This window comes from Cibotium barometz, chromosome 17, assembly GCF_041138505.1.
Source record: "Cibotium barometz isolate CiBa-2024 chromosome 17, ASM4113850v1, whole genome shotgun sequence".
Classification (NCBI taxonomy): domain Eukaryota; kingdom Viridiplantae; phylum Streptophyta; class Polypodiopsida; order Cyatheales; family Cibotiaceae; genus Cibotium; species Cibotium barometz.
In genome coordinates, this window is record NC_141062.1 from 32347219 (window position 1) to 32362477 (window position 15259).

Sequence of the window (15259 nt, forward strand, 5' to 3'; positions counted from 1 at the left end):
ATTTCATTACGAGCATCGTAATATTTTTTAACTTCTTGCATCTCACATGGCACACACATACACATGCACCTGCAACTAACCGTATGAATGTCAACCCTCCTTGTTGACATCTCTAGATGGGGTGACCATGGCGGGCACAAGTGTGGCCCATGGTAGGACCCATCACATGGAGAACCCTTGACCTTGTAGGTACCTCCAAAGCACTTTAATGCATATAACCTCTACTTTAACTCTAACTCAATATCGACAACACCTCGCCCTAGTCAACGTTCTCACCACAAAGAAGCCCAATGCCTAAGCATTAGGCTATGAGATCCGAACATAATACCTTGTCGTGCCAAGAAGTCTTGGACCGCCATCCACCTATGCAAATAATTACATGGTGATCTTGGTGCTCATTCCACCAATCACACGGGGTATGGATCACTTTTACCAACTACCTAATGTTAAAGAGTCCAAGTCATTTCTCTAACCCACGGAGGCTTAGCATCTACATCACCTATCACTTTCCATGCCACCTCAACAAGCTGCCTACCATCAAGGCTACCCAAAGCTTTCTATCACCTTATCCTATATTTGGTTGTGGATCTATCCCGAACTATACCATTTAACATCAGCCGCCAACTACATGGCATACCCTGGACCCCTCAGCCCCTCCCTCTCTCTCCCTCCCTCCCTCCCTCTACTCGTAGAATGAGCCCTTTGAGGCTTTTTATAGAGAATTGTGAGACCTTAAATAGAAAGGATATGGGTGAATGCATGCAAATAGAAAGGACAAGGAGGGTCATCATTGCATTGACTTTTTCAAGCATTAATCATTACATACTAAAATGAAACCTTTAAAAAAACACTCTTATTCTTAAAAAACTCTAATAATGTATTTAATGGAAATGTAAAATAATATTTTGGTGACCTATTAGGTTAGAAAGGCTATTGCATTTACACATGGAAATAAACATCCGAACGCTTCTCCCCCAATTTTATGTGGAAAAATCATGAGTCGATGGACCAATGCCTTTTCTCTTCACATTGTCCATCTACCCATCAGCACAATCTAGTCACCACAATATATGGAAAAGTTGAAAAGTTGACCAGTAAGAACATGTTGAACACTAGGCATAGGTGGGCTACTTCATAAGAAACTGACCCACTAATCATGTGGGCAACTCTCACTACTTGTCTTTTATATTTCAAAAACAAAATAAAATCTAAGTTCATGTAGTGCTAATGAAAAAGGTAGCATATGCTTTCATTGCTTAAACATTTTTTGTGTGGATGTGTGCCCATGCATGTAGTGTGGGTTGAATCCGACCTAAAGAGGAAACCACCAATGAAGAGATCAACAACTCAACCACACACCTCTCCCCCACAACGCCCCCCTCTCTCGCTACAAAACCCACCCACTAATTTTGAATGAGTAGCTTAGAAGAAACTTAAAAGCAAGACCAAAAAAGGGGGGGAAATATTTTTAGCTATTAATGTGACTGTTAAAGTCAAGAGCTTATCTTAGCCTTGCCGAAGCATGTGTCATTGGGTCTTGCCTTCGAGCCGTGAATACAATTTGTCATTAGTGGTGCACTACCTCGTCCCTCGCATCCTCAATCCGTTGTCACACTGGAATGCTCCTTACCAAAGGGGTGAAGGGAGAACTCTCAATGCCTAGATGAAGGCAAGAAGAGATGGTCCTTCACAATGGTTCTCTCTCACAAAAAGCACAGGAAGAAGAAGCTAACCAAAGACCATCAAACCTATTCAAACATGAATCCATCTAGCAAGCATGAATTCAAAGCATATAAGCAAGCAAGAAGAGGAAAGAAAGAGAAATCACAAGAAAACTATTGCAAAGACATGATTGTGTATTGCTTATTGTCAAAAATGACTTATATACAAGTGACTAGTTTTCACACTAGGCCAACCAACCTTGAAAATAGCCCAGCCTCTATTACTAGTCTTAAGCAATTGTACACTAAGTCCGTAGTCTTTCCCTAGTTGACATTAAACATAGGGTAAAGTTGATTTATATGTTCCAGCGCCATCTTACAAAGGTTAGGTGCCCATTTAGGCGGGTAAAACTTTATAAAAGTGAGACGAGAAAACCATGTTAAACTACAAAGTGGTTAACATGCCCTCCTTCCTAACTAACCACTCACCCTCCCTCCTAACGATAACATCATCTCACATGATCCAAGTGGGTGGTGAAGCTATTGTTAGGAAGAGACTAAGGTTCTATCAAGTTTTAACCTAATATAGTAAAGGGCCACGCAGGTAGGTATAGTATATTGTTGTGGTATGCAGGTGACGCACTCGAAACGCAAGGCGAGAAGAAGGCCAAGGCCCCTCCTTCATCAATGGCTCCAAGAGATACTACTGCACAATACCCACACTCTCTCTCCTTTCCCTGCTTCCTTCCTTCTCCCAAATTTCCCGTCATAGATGCAGGTTGGATACGCCCCCCAAAGCTCCACCCTATAGTTAGTACTGCTCTCTCTCTAACTCTATCTCTCTGTCTCGCTCTCTCAGTACCATACTGGATTTGAGTACTCTCTCTAGCAACACCGCTTCTCTCTCAATCTCTCAATAACATGTTTGATTCGAGGACTGCGCACCCACCCCTCTCTCTCTCCCGTTCTCCCAAAAAAAACAAGTGCAGCACCGTGCCTCCCTTAAGTTCTGCATTTTATTTCTCATCACTTCATCACGCAAATATAATGTTTTAACAGTACTGCATTTTTGTTTTTTCCTTTAGCTGTACATTACTGAATTCTCTTTCATCTCATTGCAGATACATGTGTCTTTTTGGCCAAGTGTCTTATCCCATTAAGCTGTGTCCGTTGCAATATTACAAGTTGAACTGTGATGTCATGGAAGTGGTGGGTTGCTGCTTGATGGGCTGCTTTGCTTGAGCTGAGGCTGAGGAGTGCAAGGACTTGGGTGGATAGGCAACCACAAGCTGATGGGTGCCAGTTGAACAGTGAGCAGTGTGGATTGCTTAGTGTGATGAACTCTCTCCTGGTAGATGATAATATAGAAGAAGATTGCACAGTTGTGAAGGTGGCCTTTTTCCTCTCACACAAAATAAAGTTAAGATAATGATGTTCGTGAGAAGAGCATGCGGTGAAGAGTAGTAAGCTCTGAGAAGGGAAATTGAAGTACACAGGTTGAGACCACTATAAGAGTCCAATTACACAAATCAAACTCATCATCTTTGTACAAGGACAAAAGTATTCATCCAAAGGACACACAAAAGTATTCATCCGAAGGACACTTTCCTTGGGTCTTTAATACTTTGGACACTTTCCTTGGTTCTTTGTAATTTTTGGAAAGCAAGTGTATCAACTCTCCACCCACAATCAAAGTGTAGTTATATTATACCTATGTTACATATATATACACACATGTATACACGTTAATATTAATATAAATTATATTATGAATGTATATATTTATACATGTACATATTAATTTTGTGTTTACAAAAAAGTGTATGCACTTTTATTACCAATCAATGAAATCTACATATTACAAAGCTCTGAAATCAATTTGTTGAAACAAACAACACTTGCAGATTACAAAGAATGAGATTACAAATTCGGTGATTGCACATTCTTGTTTGTTTTAGAGTCATATATTATAAATAGGTGTCAAAGGTTTGAACATGGCTCTCTCCCGGGCAAGATGGTGCCATAGGCAAATGCTCTATGTACTTTAACTTTATAAAGACGTCAAGAAAAAGTCACAAATCTTAAGTGACATGCATATATTGCTACATGATTAGTCTTCGATACTAAGATGACTTTATTTTAGGTAGGTAGAAGGCTTTGAAGAGATGTAAGCAGCATGCTTGCACCATGACAGATGAAGGCTAGAACACAAGTGCCAACTTGGATCAATCAGACTTTTGTAAGGTAGACACAAATTTGGAGGCCGCAAAAGCTGCAGAACCCCCAAAAATGGCCAGAAGGGCGACCACAAGCTGCAGCACAACCTGCCATGTTGCATCCTCTGGTACAAAATAGACAAATGCTGGACCAGCCAGCAGTAGGACCACAGAGAGAGTTAAAAGAGATCGAGGAGTTCTGGGATCAGTTGCTGCAGACAGAACACCAAACTCTTCGGCTTTCGAAAGAAGACCCAGCTTCTCTATTGTGGACAGTGAGAGTCCTGCATTTTCAGCTGCTGAAAGAAGGCCTGCCTTCTCAGCCTTGGTCAACAACCTTAGCTGCTGAATCCTTGTCAGCAACTTTACAGGAACAGGCTCACCTGTCACTTTGTCACGCAGATTCGCAGACTTGTCTCCTTCTTGCAAGACCTTCACCTGAAAAAGACAGACAAAGAGATTAAAGCAAGTTTGTATGCTGCATAAAAGCTGCCTGTAGTTGCCTAAGTTCCAACTTTCCACGCAGAGATAAAGATTAAACATTAGAAAGGCCTAGACAACCACATGCAGCTTTACATTCTGAGAGGGGCAAAAAAAGGTGGGTCAGAACCAACAAAGACGAGGGACAACACTCTTGGTAGAGTAACTCTCTCTTGTGGAGAGCTGGGGTCCTCAATCTTGCCTCCTTCATTGGGTGGGGAGCAAAGAGAGAGAGAGAGAGAGAGAGAGAGAGCTATGGAAAGCTCAACCTCTACTTCGATGCCACGGTGACTAAGGGCATGAAAGAATAGACGAGAAGGAGAGAGGAAGAAAAGAACATACACAAACACCATCAATCACTCACACAATCCCTAAGCATGCATACAACAAGAAGAAGAGAAAGCATTCAAGCTACTTCAACCACAAGGGCAAAAAGTCTCAAACTTAATTGTGAGAATTGTTAGCACTTTCATCCCCAGTTTCTGCTCTGTATGGTGCCCATTTGGTCCCCTTTTGCATGGCCCTTGTTTGTGGGCTGGCCACCCCTTTTTTAGTATTTTTCTGGGATTTTTCCCAGCCTTTCTGGCATTTTTCTAGGGAGCCATGTCCAACAGCTCCAGTCGGCCTGTTTCCATGCTCCAGTCGGCCAGCTCTTCCCCACTATAAATAGTGGGTGCTGGCCTCTCATTTTTATATAGAGTCTTGTAGTTATTTGCTCCCTCACTTATGAGACTATCACTGTCTCTTGCTTGGGACTGTTTTGGTTCAGTATATTCAGCATAGTTTGCTCCATATCTCTTTCTCTCTTGCACTCTCTGTTCAGCACATTCTAGTGCCACTCTGCTTCCGCTCTGTGCACTCTTTCATGGTATCATCGCTCTAGGTTTAGCAACCTTTCTGCTGCCCCAGATTCAGCCCTGTTTTCAGCACTTCTCCTCTGCGTTTTCTTCCAGATCCATAGCTTTTTGCTGCTGCGTTTTCTGGACAGCACTCTGCTGGTCGGTTCCTCTTCAGATTGGCTTCACCGATTCAGCCGTCTGGCTCTTGGAGATCAGCGTTTCTTTGCCCACTTGGAGATTGGACTGCAGGCGGCCTGTTTTCTACAGGACAGCACTTCTTCATTGCTGCGTTTTCCTCTCCAGTGGTTCTTTCCCTTTGCAGAGGGGGCTTGTGGTGTTGCAGGCTTTGGTGGCACACTTGGTACCTGTGGAGGACACCTTTTCTTCAGAGATTGTGCATTTCTTGAGATTGAGCCCAAGCTCTAGTGATGGCTGCTCCCACTTCTCTTCATATGTTTGCTGAGTCTGCCAAGTTGGATGGTTCCAACTACACCCTATGGAAGGTGAAGGTGAAATCAGCCTTGCGTGGCGTGGATCTCTGGGATTGGCTTGTTACACCAGCCAATGCCACCCCTCCCACCCTTGCTTCCGGTGGTGTGACTCAGGCACATATTGATATTTGGCAGTCGAATGATCGACGTGTTTTTTCCTTTCTGATGTTGAACTGTCAGGATGCTGTTCTCTCTCATGTGCGTACAGCTGATGCTGCACATGAAGTTTGGAAGGCTTTTGCAGATCTCTATGAGATTAAGTCTCCGGGTCGGATTTTGGCATTGGAAAAGCAACTTATGAACTTATCAGTTTCTGCGTTTCCATCTTTATCTGCTTTCATCTCGAAGATGAAAGATCTCCGGGACGAGCTTGCTGTTTGTGGCAAGGACATCTCCACAGAGGATATGGCTATTCGGCTGCTCTCCAAACTTCCAGAGAGGTTTGATGCATACTTTCAGTCTCTGGTTTCTTCTCCTCGTCCTGTTCCAGTTACTTGGGAGGAAGTTCTCCCCTCCATTATGCAGATAGAGTCTCGCTTTGAGGAGCGGACTGGCACCTCCGGTGGCCCTGATGGAGCTTTGGCAGCACGAGATAAAGGGAAGTCTCAACAAAAGAAAGGTAAAGGGGGTTCTGACAAGAACTCCAAGGATTCCGATAAGGATAAAGATAACAAATCTTCAAAGAATAAGGACATTGAATGTCATTATTGTGGCAAGAAGGGTCACAAGTCACCCCAATGTCACAAGAAGAAGCGTGATGAAGCAGCAAAGAACTCTTCCTCAACGGCGGTATCTCAACCCAAGAAGGATGATGGAATTCTTCTCTTAGCAGGTACTCGGCGTATACTTGCTCTTGTGACTTCTCAGTCACGGTCTTGGATTGTTGATAGCGGTGCTACTGCTCATATGACACCCCATCGAGATTGGTTCGAGGACTTCACTGCCAGATCAGGCGAGATCACTCTGGGTGATTCTTCTTCTGTGCCAGTGCATGGTCATGGCACTATCCCCATCTTCCGTTCTGAAGAGGACGAGGTACTTCTCTGATGTTCTGTATATTCCAGATTTGGCTTTTAACCTTTTGTCAGTGAGTGCTCTTACAGCTCAGGGTGCGGAGGTGATTTTTTCCCGTTATGAGATTACCATTCGTGATAAAGCGACTGGTAGCATCTTGGCTCAGGGAGTCCAAGATAGTGGTCTCTACAAACTGACCGCTCTGCTTTCCTCTGGTGCTTCTTCTGCTCTTTGGCATGCTCGGTTTGGCCATTTGAGCTATCAGCTTCTGCAGCGAGCTTCGAAGGATGGGTTGGTTGATGGATTACCAACCATCAAGGCTCCGTCTTCTCCTTGTTCCTCTTGTTTGCAGGGGAAGCAGCACCGAGCCGCCTTTCCGAAGGAGGCGACACACAGATCTTCGACATCACTTGCTCTCATTCATGCAGACTTGTGTGGTCCTATGAGTACCGCGTCTTTGAGTAAGGCGTTGTACATGCTCGTGATGGTGGATGATTTTACCAGATATACTTGGGTTTTCTTTCTGAAGACCAAGGATGAGACTTTTCATCACTTCTGTGATTGGAAAGCCGAGGTGGAAAAAGAGACCGGTCACTCGGTCAAGGCTCTCAGGACCGATGGAGGGGGTGAGTTTACATCCCAGGAGTTTAAGCAATATTGCAAGACACATGGCATTCGGAGACAGCTTACTACAGCATATACTCCATCTCAAAATGGAGTTGCCGAGAGGAAGAATAGGACCATTATGGAGATGGCCCGTGCTATGCTTGAGCATTCTTCATTACCTCGACGTTTCTGGGCTGAGGCGGCTTCCACTGCTGTCTACATTCAGAATAGGTCTCCTACTGCTGCTCTTCCCGACAAAACTCCATATGAGGCTTTCCATGGTGAGAAGCCCTCCGTTGTTCATTTCCGGATATTTGGATGTACGGCGTATGTTCATGTGCCTAAGGAGCACCGCTCCAAGTTGGACTCGAAGTCTCAGCGCATGACTTTTCTCGGATACAGCACTGTGTCCAAGGCATATCTTCGCAGTCAGTTTATTGAGTTCCTTCTCATCCAAACCCCGTCAGCAGCATTGGCGGTGTGCTCTCAGAGTTCTTCGGTACTTACGTGGCACTCTGGATTTTGGCATCTTTTATGGCCAAGGACGCACTCTTGTTGGATGGTCTGACTCAGACTGGGCTGGAGATCCAGATACACGGCGTTCGACCACTAGTTGTGTTTTTTTCACTTGGGTCTGGAGCCATTTCTTGGAGCAGTAAAAAGCAGCCTACTGTGGCGCTTTCTTCTACCGAGGCGGAGTACCGTGCAGTTTGCTATGCTGCATGTGAGGCGATATGGTTGCGGAGATTATTCGAGGAGCTTGGCTGTCCTCCTACCGGATCTACTCTTCTTTGGTGTGACAATCAGAGTTGCATCGCCATCGCCAAGAACCCTGTGTTTCATGCTCGTACGAAACACATTGAGATTCAGTATCACTATGTTCGTGAACGGGTTCTTGCTGGAGATTTGCGTTTGGAGTATTGTCCTTCCGCGGAGAATGCTGCAGATTTGTTCACCAAGCCGGTTTCTCAGGCTTCCTTGGCTCCTCATCTTCGGATTCTCGGAGTTTGTTCAGCATCTGGTGCTGAGAGGGGGTGTTAGCACTTTCATCCCCAGTTTCTGCTCTGTATGGTGCCCATTTGGTCCCCTTTTGCATGGCCCTTGTTTGTGGGCTGGCCACCCCTTTTTTTAGTATTTTTCTGGGATTTTTCCCAGCCTTTCTGGCATTTTTCTAGGGAGCCATGTCCAACAGCTCCAGTCGGCCTGTTTCCATGCTCCAGTCGGCCAGCTCTTCCCCACTATAAATAGTGGGTGCTGGCCTCTCATTTTTATATAGAGTCTTGTAGTTATTTGCTCCCTCACTTATGAGACTATCACTGTCTCTTGCTTGGGACTGTTTTGGTTCAGTATATTCAGCATAGTTTGCTCCATATCTCTTTCTCTCTTGCACTCTCTGTTCAGCACATTCTAGTGCCACTCTGCTTCCGCTCTGTGCACTCTTTCAAGAATGGGATTATGTCTTTTCTCATTAGTTATATACAAGACTCATTTGAACAATGCCCGGTCACCCAAATAATATCCGGGAGCCCAATAAGCTAGTCTAGGCTAGTTTCCTAGTCTAAATGTACATAACCGGCATTACACAAGTCATAAGCTCAATGTTTGAATATCTTGCAACATTACACAAGTCGCAAACTCAGAGATTTTCCATGATCGTTTTACATAAAACGCATTGCACGGTACAAAAATATGGCTTGAAGATGTTGCCACGCATTTTGGAATAATGTTAGCCAATGTGGTTAATATGCCTAGCATAAGGGATGTCATAATGGAGCCTAGAATTGAAGAGAAGCCAGTTATTACTCCATCATGGCACATCAAGTCTAAATCATCTACAAGCCTTCCTAGAATGTAGAGACAATCCTCTGCCCAAAAGAATCTACTAAGACAAGTTGACAATTAGACTCAAAAGTTCGCATCATTGAGATGCCTTTTAAAATCTAAGCCCTGGTTCATATTCTTACTTGGATCACTTGCAGCTTAGCATACTTCTGTACTTTACATAAGGGCTGTTAGCGTTCATGGTGCCAAGAAGCATGTGCAAAAGATAGGGACGAAGGATCAAACCATGACTATAGTGGATGGAGGATAGCCATGGTGAGGGTGTGTATGGAAGAAGAGAGAGAGAGAGAGAGAGAGAGACAGAGAGAGAAATGCAATAGCAAGCACAAGAGAAATATGTTGCGCAACTCAAATGATACTCTTGTAATAAGAGAACCTCCCGAGTACATGCTTTTATAGGCATCGAGCCTTATCTTCTAATCTAGACTTTAATAAGGGCTGTTCATATCCATAGAGAGCGTTCACATCAACTAACTCCGAAATACCCAATACCCCCCTTCGGAGCGATGGAGGTGATGGCTGGAAAACCTTCAATAGTCTATGTACTCCAACACTAGCAAAGAAACAAGGCATATTCCCCGCTACTGACTCAGAGGCTCATGTGCAATGCTTAGAGGCTCACATAGCATGGCTCAGTGCCAAGGATTCACATGTCAAGTCCTGCCTCGGGCAAACAAAGACAGCCTATATCAACATACCAAAACAAACCCCCCTTGCTTTGAGCAGGGTAAAGGAAGAATGATGAAGAATTACAAAAAGAAAGACAACATTCAGAATTTTTGGGGACTTCCCAGGCACAGAATCCATGACTACAAAATATTCAGATTTTGGGAGACGTTCTGGACAGAGAACCCATGACTCAAACATAATATTCTTCTTGATGATGTGTACTCTCCTCTGTAGACATTTTGCTGAAGCTGGTGATCGTGCCGAGCGAAGTTTGACCATCCAAGAATGCTCTCACGCTAAGATGCGGTGTGTGTAGAGAAGCTGAATCTGATACCAATGTAACATGGAGCGGAATTATGCATAGATGAAGGATCCTATCACACAAAGTCTCACACCGCCTTCTGTATCCTGAGTTTCGTGAGTCTTTAGCAATCCACTTTATCACTTCAAACTTTAAGAGATGAGAGAGAGAGATAGAGATCTATACACAGTATTGGGTCCCAATTACCCATTGAAGGGCCCCCTCCTATTGCTAGGAGTATTTGCTTTATTTCTTTGAAGAGAATGACTACATGATTGACTTTGAGACTGTAGATGAGCTAAGCACAAGACCTTCAAAAGACCAAGAGTAGGGCTGATTGCACACTGATGTAGAAGCACCAATGATGAACAATCTCGACGACAATGCACTCTTCCAAGGGGCTGTAGGAAGGCTGCAAACTGAGGCTGAGAGAAGGGGTTGATTGGAGACTGTTCTATGGCTGGGAAGTGCTGTATATGCATGCGTTTTCCTTCACCCAGGAGGATGGAGAAGAAAATGATGAGATGCTGAATATGCAGGCTGAGATGTGCTGCGTTTTCTGCAGAGATGTGTAGAGGGATGATGCGCTTCATCCTGGATGTTGATCGCTTGCTCAACTGATTGCTGAATACTTGAATGCTTGATCAATTATGATGGATGAGAGAATGAGGCAATCGTTAGGTATTTATATGCATGAATAGAGCTGGTCGGCTGGCTGAAGCAAGTCGGCTGGCTTCATAATGCTACACGACTTGAGTAAATGTGATGTATATGCTAAATATAATGTTTTAATGCTGGCCAACTCAACAGTATGCTGCCGAAGCTTGGATAATAGGGGCTAAGACTTATGCCATGGGTTAATGCTATGGCTAAAGGGTAGATATGCTAAGGGAAGGTTCAAATGCACATGAGATGAATTCTATGCAATGCAAACCATGACCTAATGCAAACCCGAAGACTTCTACTGACTTCTATATGCATGAATGATTCTCTTCAAGTGGGTTAAGGGACTTGAGTCATTGACTGACACTCTATGGCTAAGGAAAGACCTACGTAGATCGTGCCTGACATATCCTGGACTCGGGCTTACAATGGGGCCATGGCATATGACAAAATCATATCCTAAAGGGTCCTACTACTTACAATGATGCACTGATGATGAGCCATCTTGTCACCATGCACTGCAGTGCAAAGTGCATGTGACATTCCCTCCTGCTTAGCTTGGCGGCAAGTTCATGGCTTCCAAGTAGTCCGCCAACAACTGGGGATACTCCTGAGACTAGCCAAACTGCTTCATGGGTATCTCGATCTCGAAACTTCCTGTAGAACTAACAGAGTCTTTGACCGGAACCATGCTTCTAACGATGAAGACAGATCTCCTCAGGGTAAATGACTTCTGCTTTGTCAACCACGTCTGGATGCTGTTCATCTGAAACATCAAAAACTTCTGGTACAACATATGGTTTTAGCCAAGAAACATGGAAAACATCATGCATCGTCCAATTGTTAGGCAACTTTAACTTCAAGGATACATCATTGAGCTTCTTAACTATACCTTTTAGGAACGTGCATGTTATATACTCATGGTAGTCAACCCACAAGACTATATAACTATCAACTCCATTATGCATAGAATGGACTAGATACTACGACATCCCCACTAACGTCATCAGTGCCCAATAGTGGGTGTAGAACACTGTATCAAGATATGCTCTCACACACGCACTCCACACAAGCATGGATTTGGTGCTGACTGGTGGATGATAGAGAGGGGGGGGGGGGGGGGGGTTGAGGTTTCTTGAGGACGTATCCTTTGCTCCAAGCCTTTATAGAAGCCATACATACCTGCATCTGTTCCCCTTGTTGTGCTATGATGCGCATAAATTCCCGGAACATGGCGTTTGTGTCATCACTCATGACCTAGCTTCTGGAAGCAGTCGCTGTGTCGAAGAAACAAGTTTTGCTAAGATCATCCGCTATGTGTGTGGGAGACGTTTTCGATCGCTTCTAGAGACTAGAAACCAACTGTCCTTCGAGGGGCAAGAATCACATTGGAATGGTAGTGCAACTGGTGTTTGAAAACCAACCACACAAGCAAGGAAAATAAAAATCTTCTTTTTTCTTGGCTGAATCTCTTTACCAAAAGGCAAAGCTCTGATATCACTGTAACATGCGGAAGCTTACAGACAAGATTGTACTTTCGATAATGATTATTCAACACCTTGGTTCCTGACGATTGCACGATGTAGTGGAGATGAGTGTGCGAAAGTTAGGAGAGAGAGAGAGAGAGAGAGAGAGAGAGAGAGAGAGAGTAAAGACACGGTACACCCGATTGGGTCCCAAATACCCTCTTCAAGGCCCCACCAAGGATGGTGTATTTGCTTTATTGAATGATGAGAAAAAGACTGACTTTTGGAGATCTTCCTTGGCTGTAAACCTGCAGCCTGAAGATGACCTGGTTTTTGACCTTCAAGTTTACCGTTGCGTTAGGCTCCCTTTGGTTGTCCTAGTCCCTTGGAGTTCTTCAGCACTTTGTGAATTATGAGATGCTTTGATCTTTACTAAGCCCATGCTTATGTAGTCAAAAAGATGCTGGTCAGTGGGTTCTAGAAGGAGTTGGCCTGTTTATTTGCTGCCCACGACTTGTTTAATCATGCTATTAATAGGCACTTTTCCCATATAGACTGGCCGCCTTACTGCTGCTATCCAAGCTGCCTAGCTATGCTGGCCGACTGGCTGAGAAGCCCTCTTGGGCTGGCTGACAGCCAGTCCATGCCCACAAGGGGCTGGCCGACTGGCCCCTTGCCTCGTAGAGGCTGGCCAACAAGGCCTATGCCCTATAAGGGCTGGCTACACATGCTATAGGGCTTCATGGGCCAAAGCCATGGCTCATGGGCTGCCCCACATGGCCCAAAGTGTAGGGTACCACCCTACACTCCATGCAAACCTGCATGCACATTGCAACTACATGTTTTCTCAGGTGCCAGGCATCTGGCTACAAACCGAATTCCCGGAACACCTGTCATCGTTCCACACGGTGACTCAATAGTACGGACTAGCACTGTTTCATGTGCGGGACTTGCACACCTGACCAAGACCATGTACAACACTTGTACACCTCACCTTGGACGCTTAGAGCGGAACCCTGGCTGACTTGTCCCAGATTGGGGCTCACAAGAGACCAGTTTCCACCCCAGGTCCTTATTGTATAGATATGTCCACGTGGCATCCAAGTGCTGGATGCACGTGACACTAACTTTTCTAGAAGGTGAAAAAGCTAGGTCATGAGCGGTCTCTAGAAGCCCCTGGGCCTAAAAAGCTGTCATAGTGGCGGGTCCTATTAAGCGAGGAACCAGTGTTTGCTCACTATAAATTCCAAATCACATTTTCTGTCTAGAGTCGCATGATTGAATGGCATGGTGCTGCTGATGCGAGCATATACCATTCTCCAAAAACATTTCTATAGCTTAGACATCTGCCACAAGTCCCATCTTCACATGCCTGTCCCAAAACATTCCCTTTGAAATGCTAGCATAACCATTAATGTGAAATGCTAGCATAACCATTAATGGTGGAGAGACCACAGTCCCATTCCCAGCACTTCCCAGCAGCCATATGGACCAGGAGCATATAGTGACCTTTGGCTTGGCTCTGACATTGGAAGACTCATCATCATCACTTGTAGCCCCAATAGTTCACATCCCTTCATCACAGTGGATGTGGCAGGGCCAACCATCATTTTCAGACCTGGGAACATGGTATATGATTCAACACCAAGCATGGCTTTTAGATGGGTATATTCAGCAGCTGTTATTTCCTTATCTATAACTCTATAGGATGTGCCGTTTGAGGGCAAAAATCCAGGCAAAATGGCTTTGCACTTACACTGCTTTCAATCTTCCGAGATATAAAGCCCACTCTAGTCAACTTCCAGTATTCATAACACACATTTGACATGAAAATTTTGACTGACAAGCTCTGCCAGTCACTCGCATTCGGTGCAGAATCTAAAATGACAGACATCGAATTCCCGCCCAGCAGCATTAACCTCAGAATCTCTCACAATTGCTATCATGTCTGTGATTTTGGGAATAACCCCTGGGTTGGCCAGTTTTCCAGAAAAGGGCTTCTGGCATCACCAATAACCCCTCTCTAGAAAACCAACCTCCCAAGGACCAATCCCTTATTCGTCATGGACCCCAGTCGTGGGAGGCTCCATCCAGGCCGTACAATTGGGACCCATTCTTTTGCAGAATGTGGGCAGATCCGGCCAGCTCAACAGTGCAGAATCAATTCCTAGGACTGCTAATGTGTGAAATTTCTGAAGCATCTCCTCTTGCTTTTCTGTAGGAATGCTGATGATGTGAATTTCTGGAGCACCACACGGGGTGGAACATTCCACTTTCGCTCATGTGGTCAGCTTCGACAGCCCATCATGTCAGCAAATGCACGCACCGGTCCCAGGCTGCTAGTTTACAGCGAAGGGTTTCTGTTTTCTTCTAAAAGAGGCCGTATGTGGGTGAGAAAAATTGGCCACAATCACTGCATTTATGATAAAAGGATATCACAACTTTACCTTCTTGCCACCGATATAGCGAGTGCCACCGCTCCGCTCCGATCCACCAGACTGTGTAGCGCAAGAGACGAGGAGCCTAGTGTTGCCACTGGACTTGGCTACTTTGCTATTGTCGTGGCGCACGACTGCTTGGGTCTGCAGAGAGCGAAGGCCTGAGGAAGACAACACAGCTGGTACCCGCGCAACAGAGTCGGCCATGGCACTTAAACTGGGAAATCCTTGTCACTTCCTCCCTTGTCAGCAAAATAGCCACTTCATATGCCGCCCACACGTGACTCAGCTGTCTATCGCATTGCTACATAATTTTTTAACCAATAGAACGCTTAAATCTATCCGGTTTTTTGTTTCCAACAATCTTTACAATATCTCTCTTTAATAACTAAAATATCTTTTAAAAATCATTCTTTAAAAAAAATTAAAACAAGGGCTACTTTAAATCTTAACCTGTTTTCTTTTTATTCTGGCCGGTACAAATACACTGGAATGCCTTTTTTTCCTGAGCATTATACACCGGCCCAATAGTTGGTCTCTACACATGACCTTGATTATTGTGAGCCCACCCGC

The 15259-nt window shown here is 44.7% G+C and overlaps 1 protein-coding gene across 1 annotated transcript; it reads right to left on the reverse strand.

Moving 5' to 3' along the window:
* Positions 1-3577: 3577 nt before the first annotated feature.
* Positions 3578-14995, reverse strand: LOC147629893 (uncharacterized). The gene is made up of 2 exons (XM_086811403.1): positions 14696-14995; positions 3578-4315 (listed from the first exon to the last, which is right to left on the reverse strand). Exons 1-2 carry the CDS (start codon positions 14891-14893, stop codon positions 3887-3889), a joined length of 627 nt encoding a protein of 208 aa, XP_086667529.1. The 5' UTR covers positions 14894-14995; the 3' UTR covers positions 3578-3886.
* Positions 14996-15259: the final 264 nt, after the last annotated feature.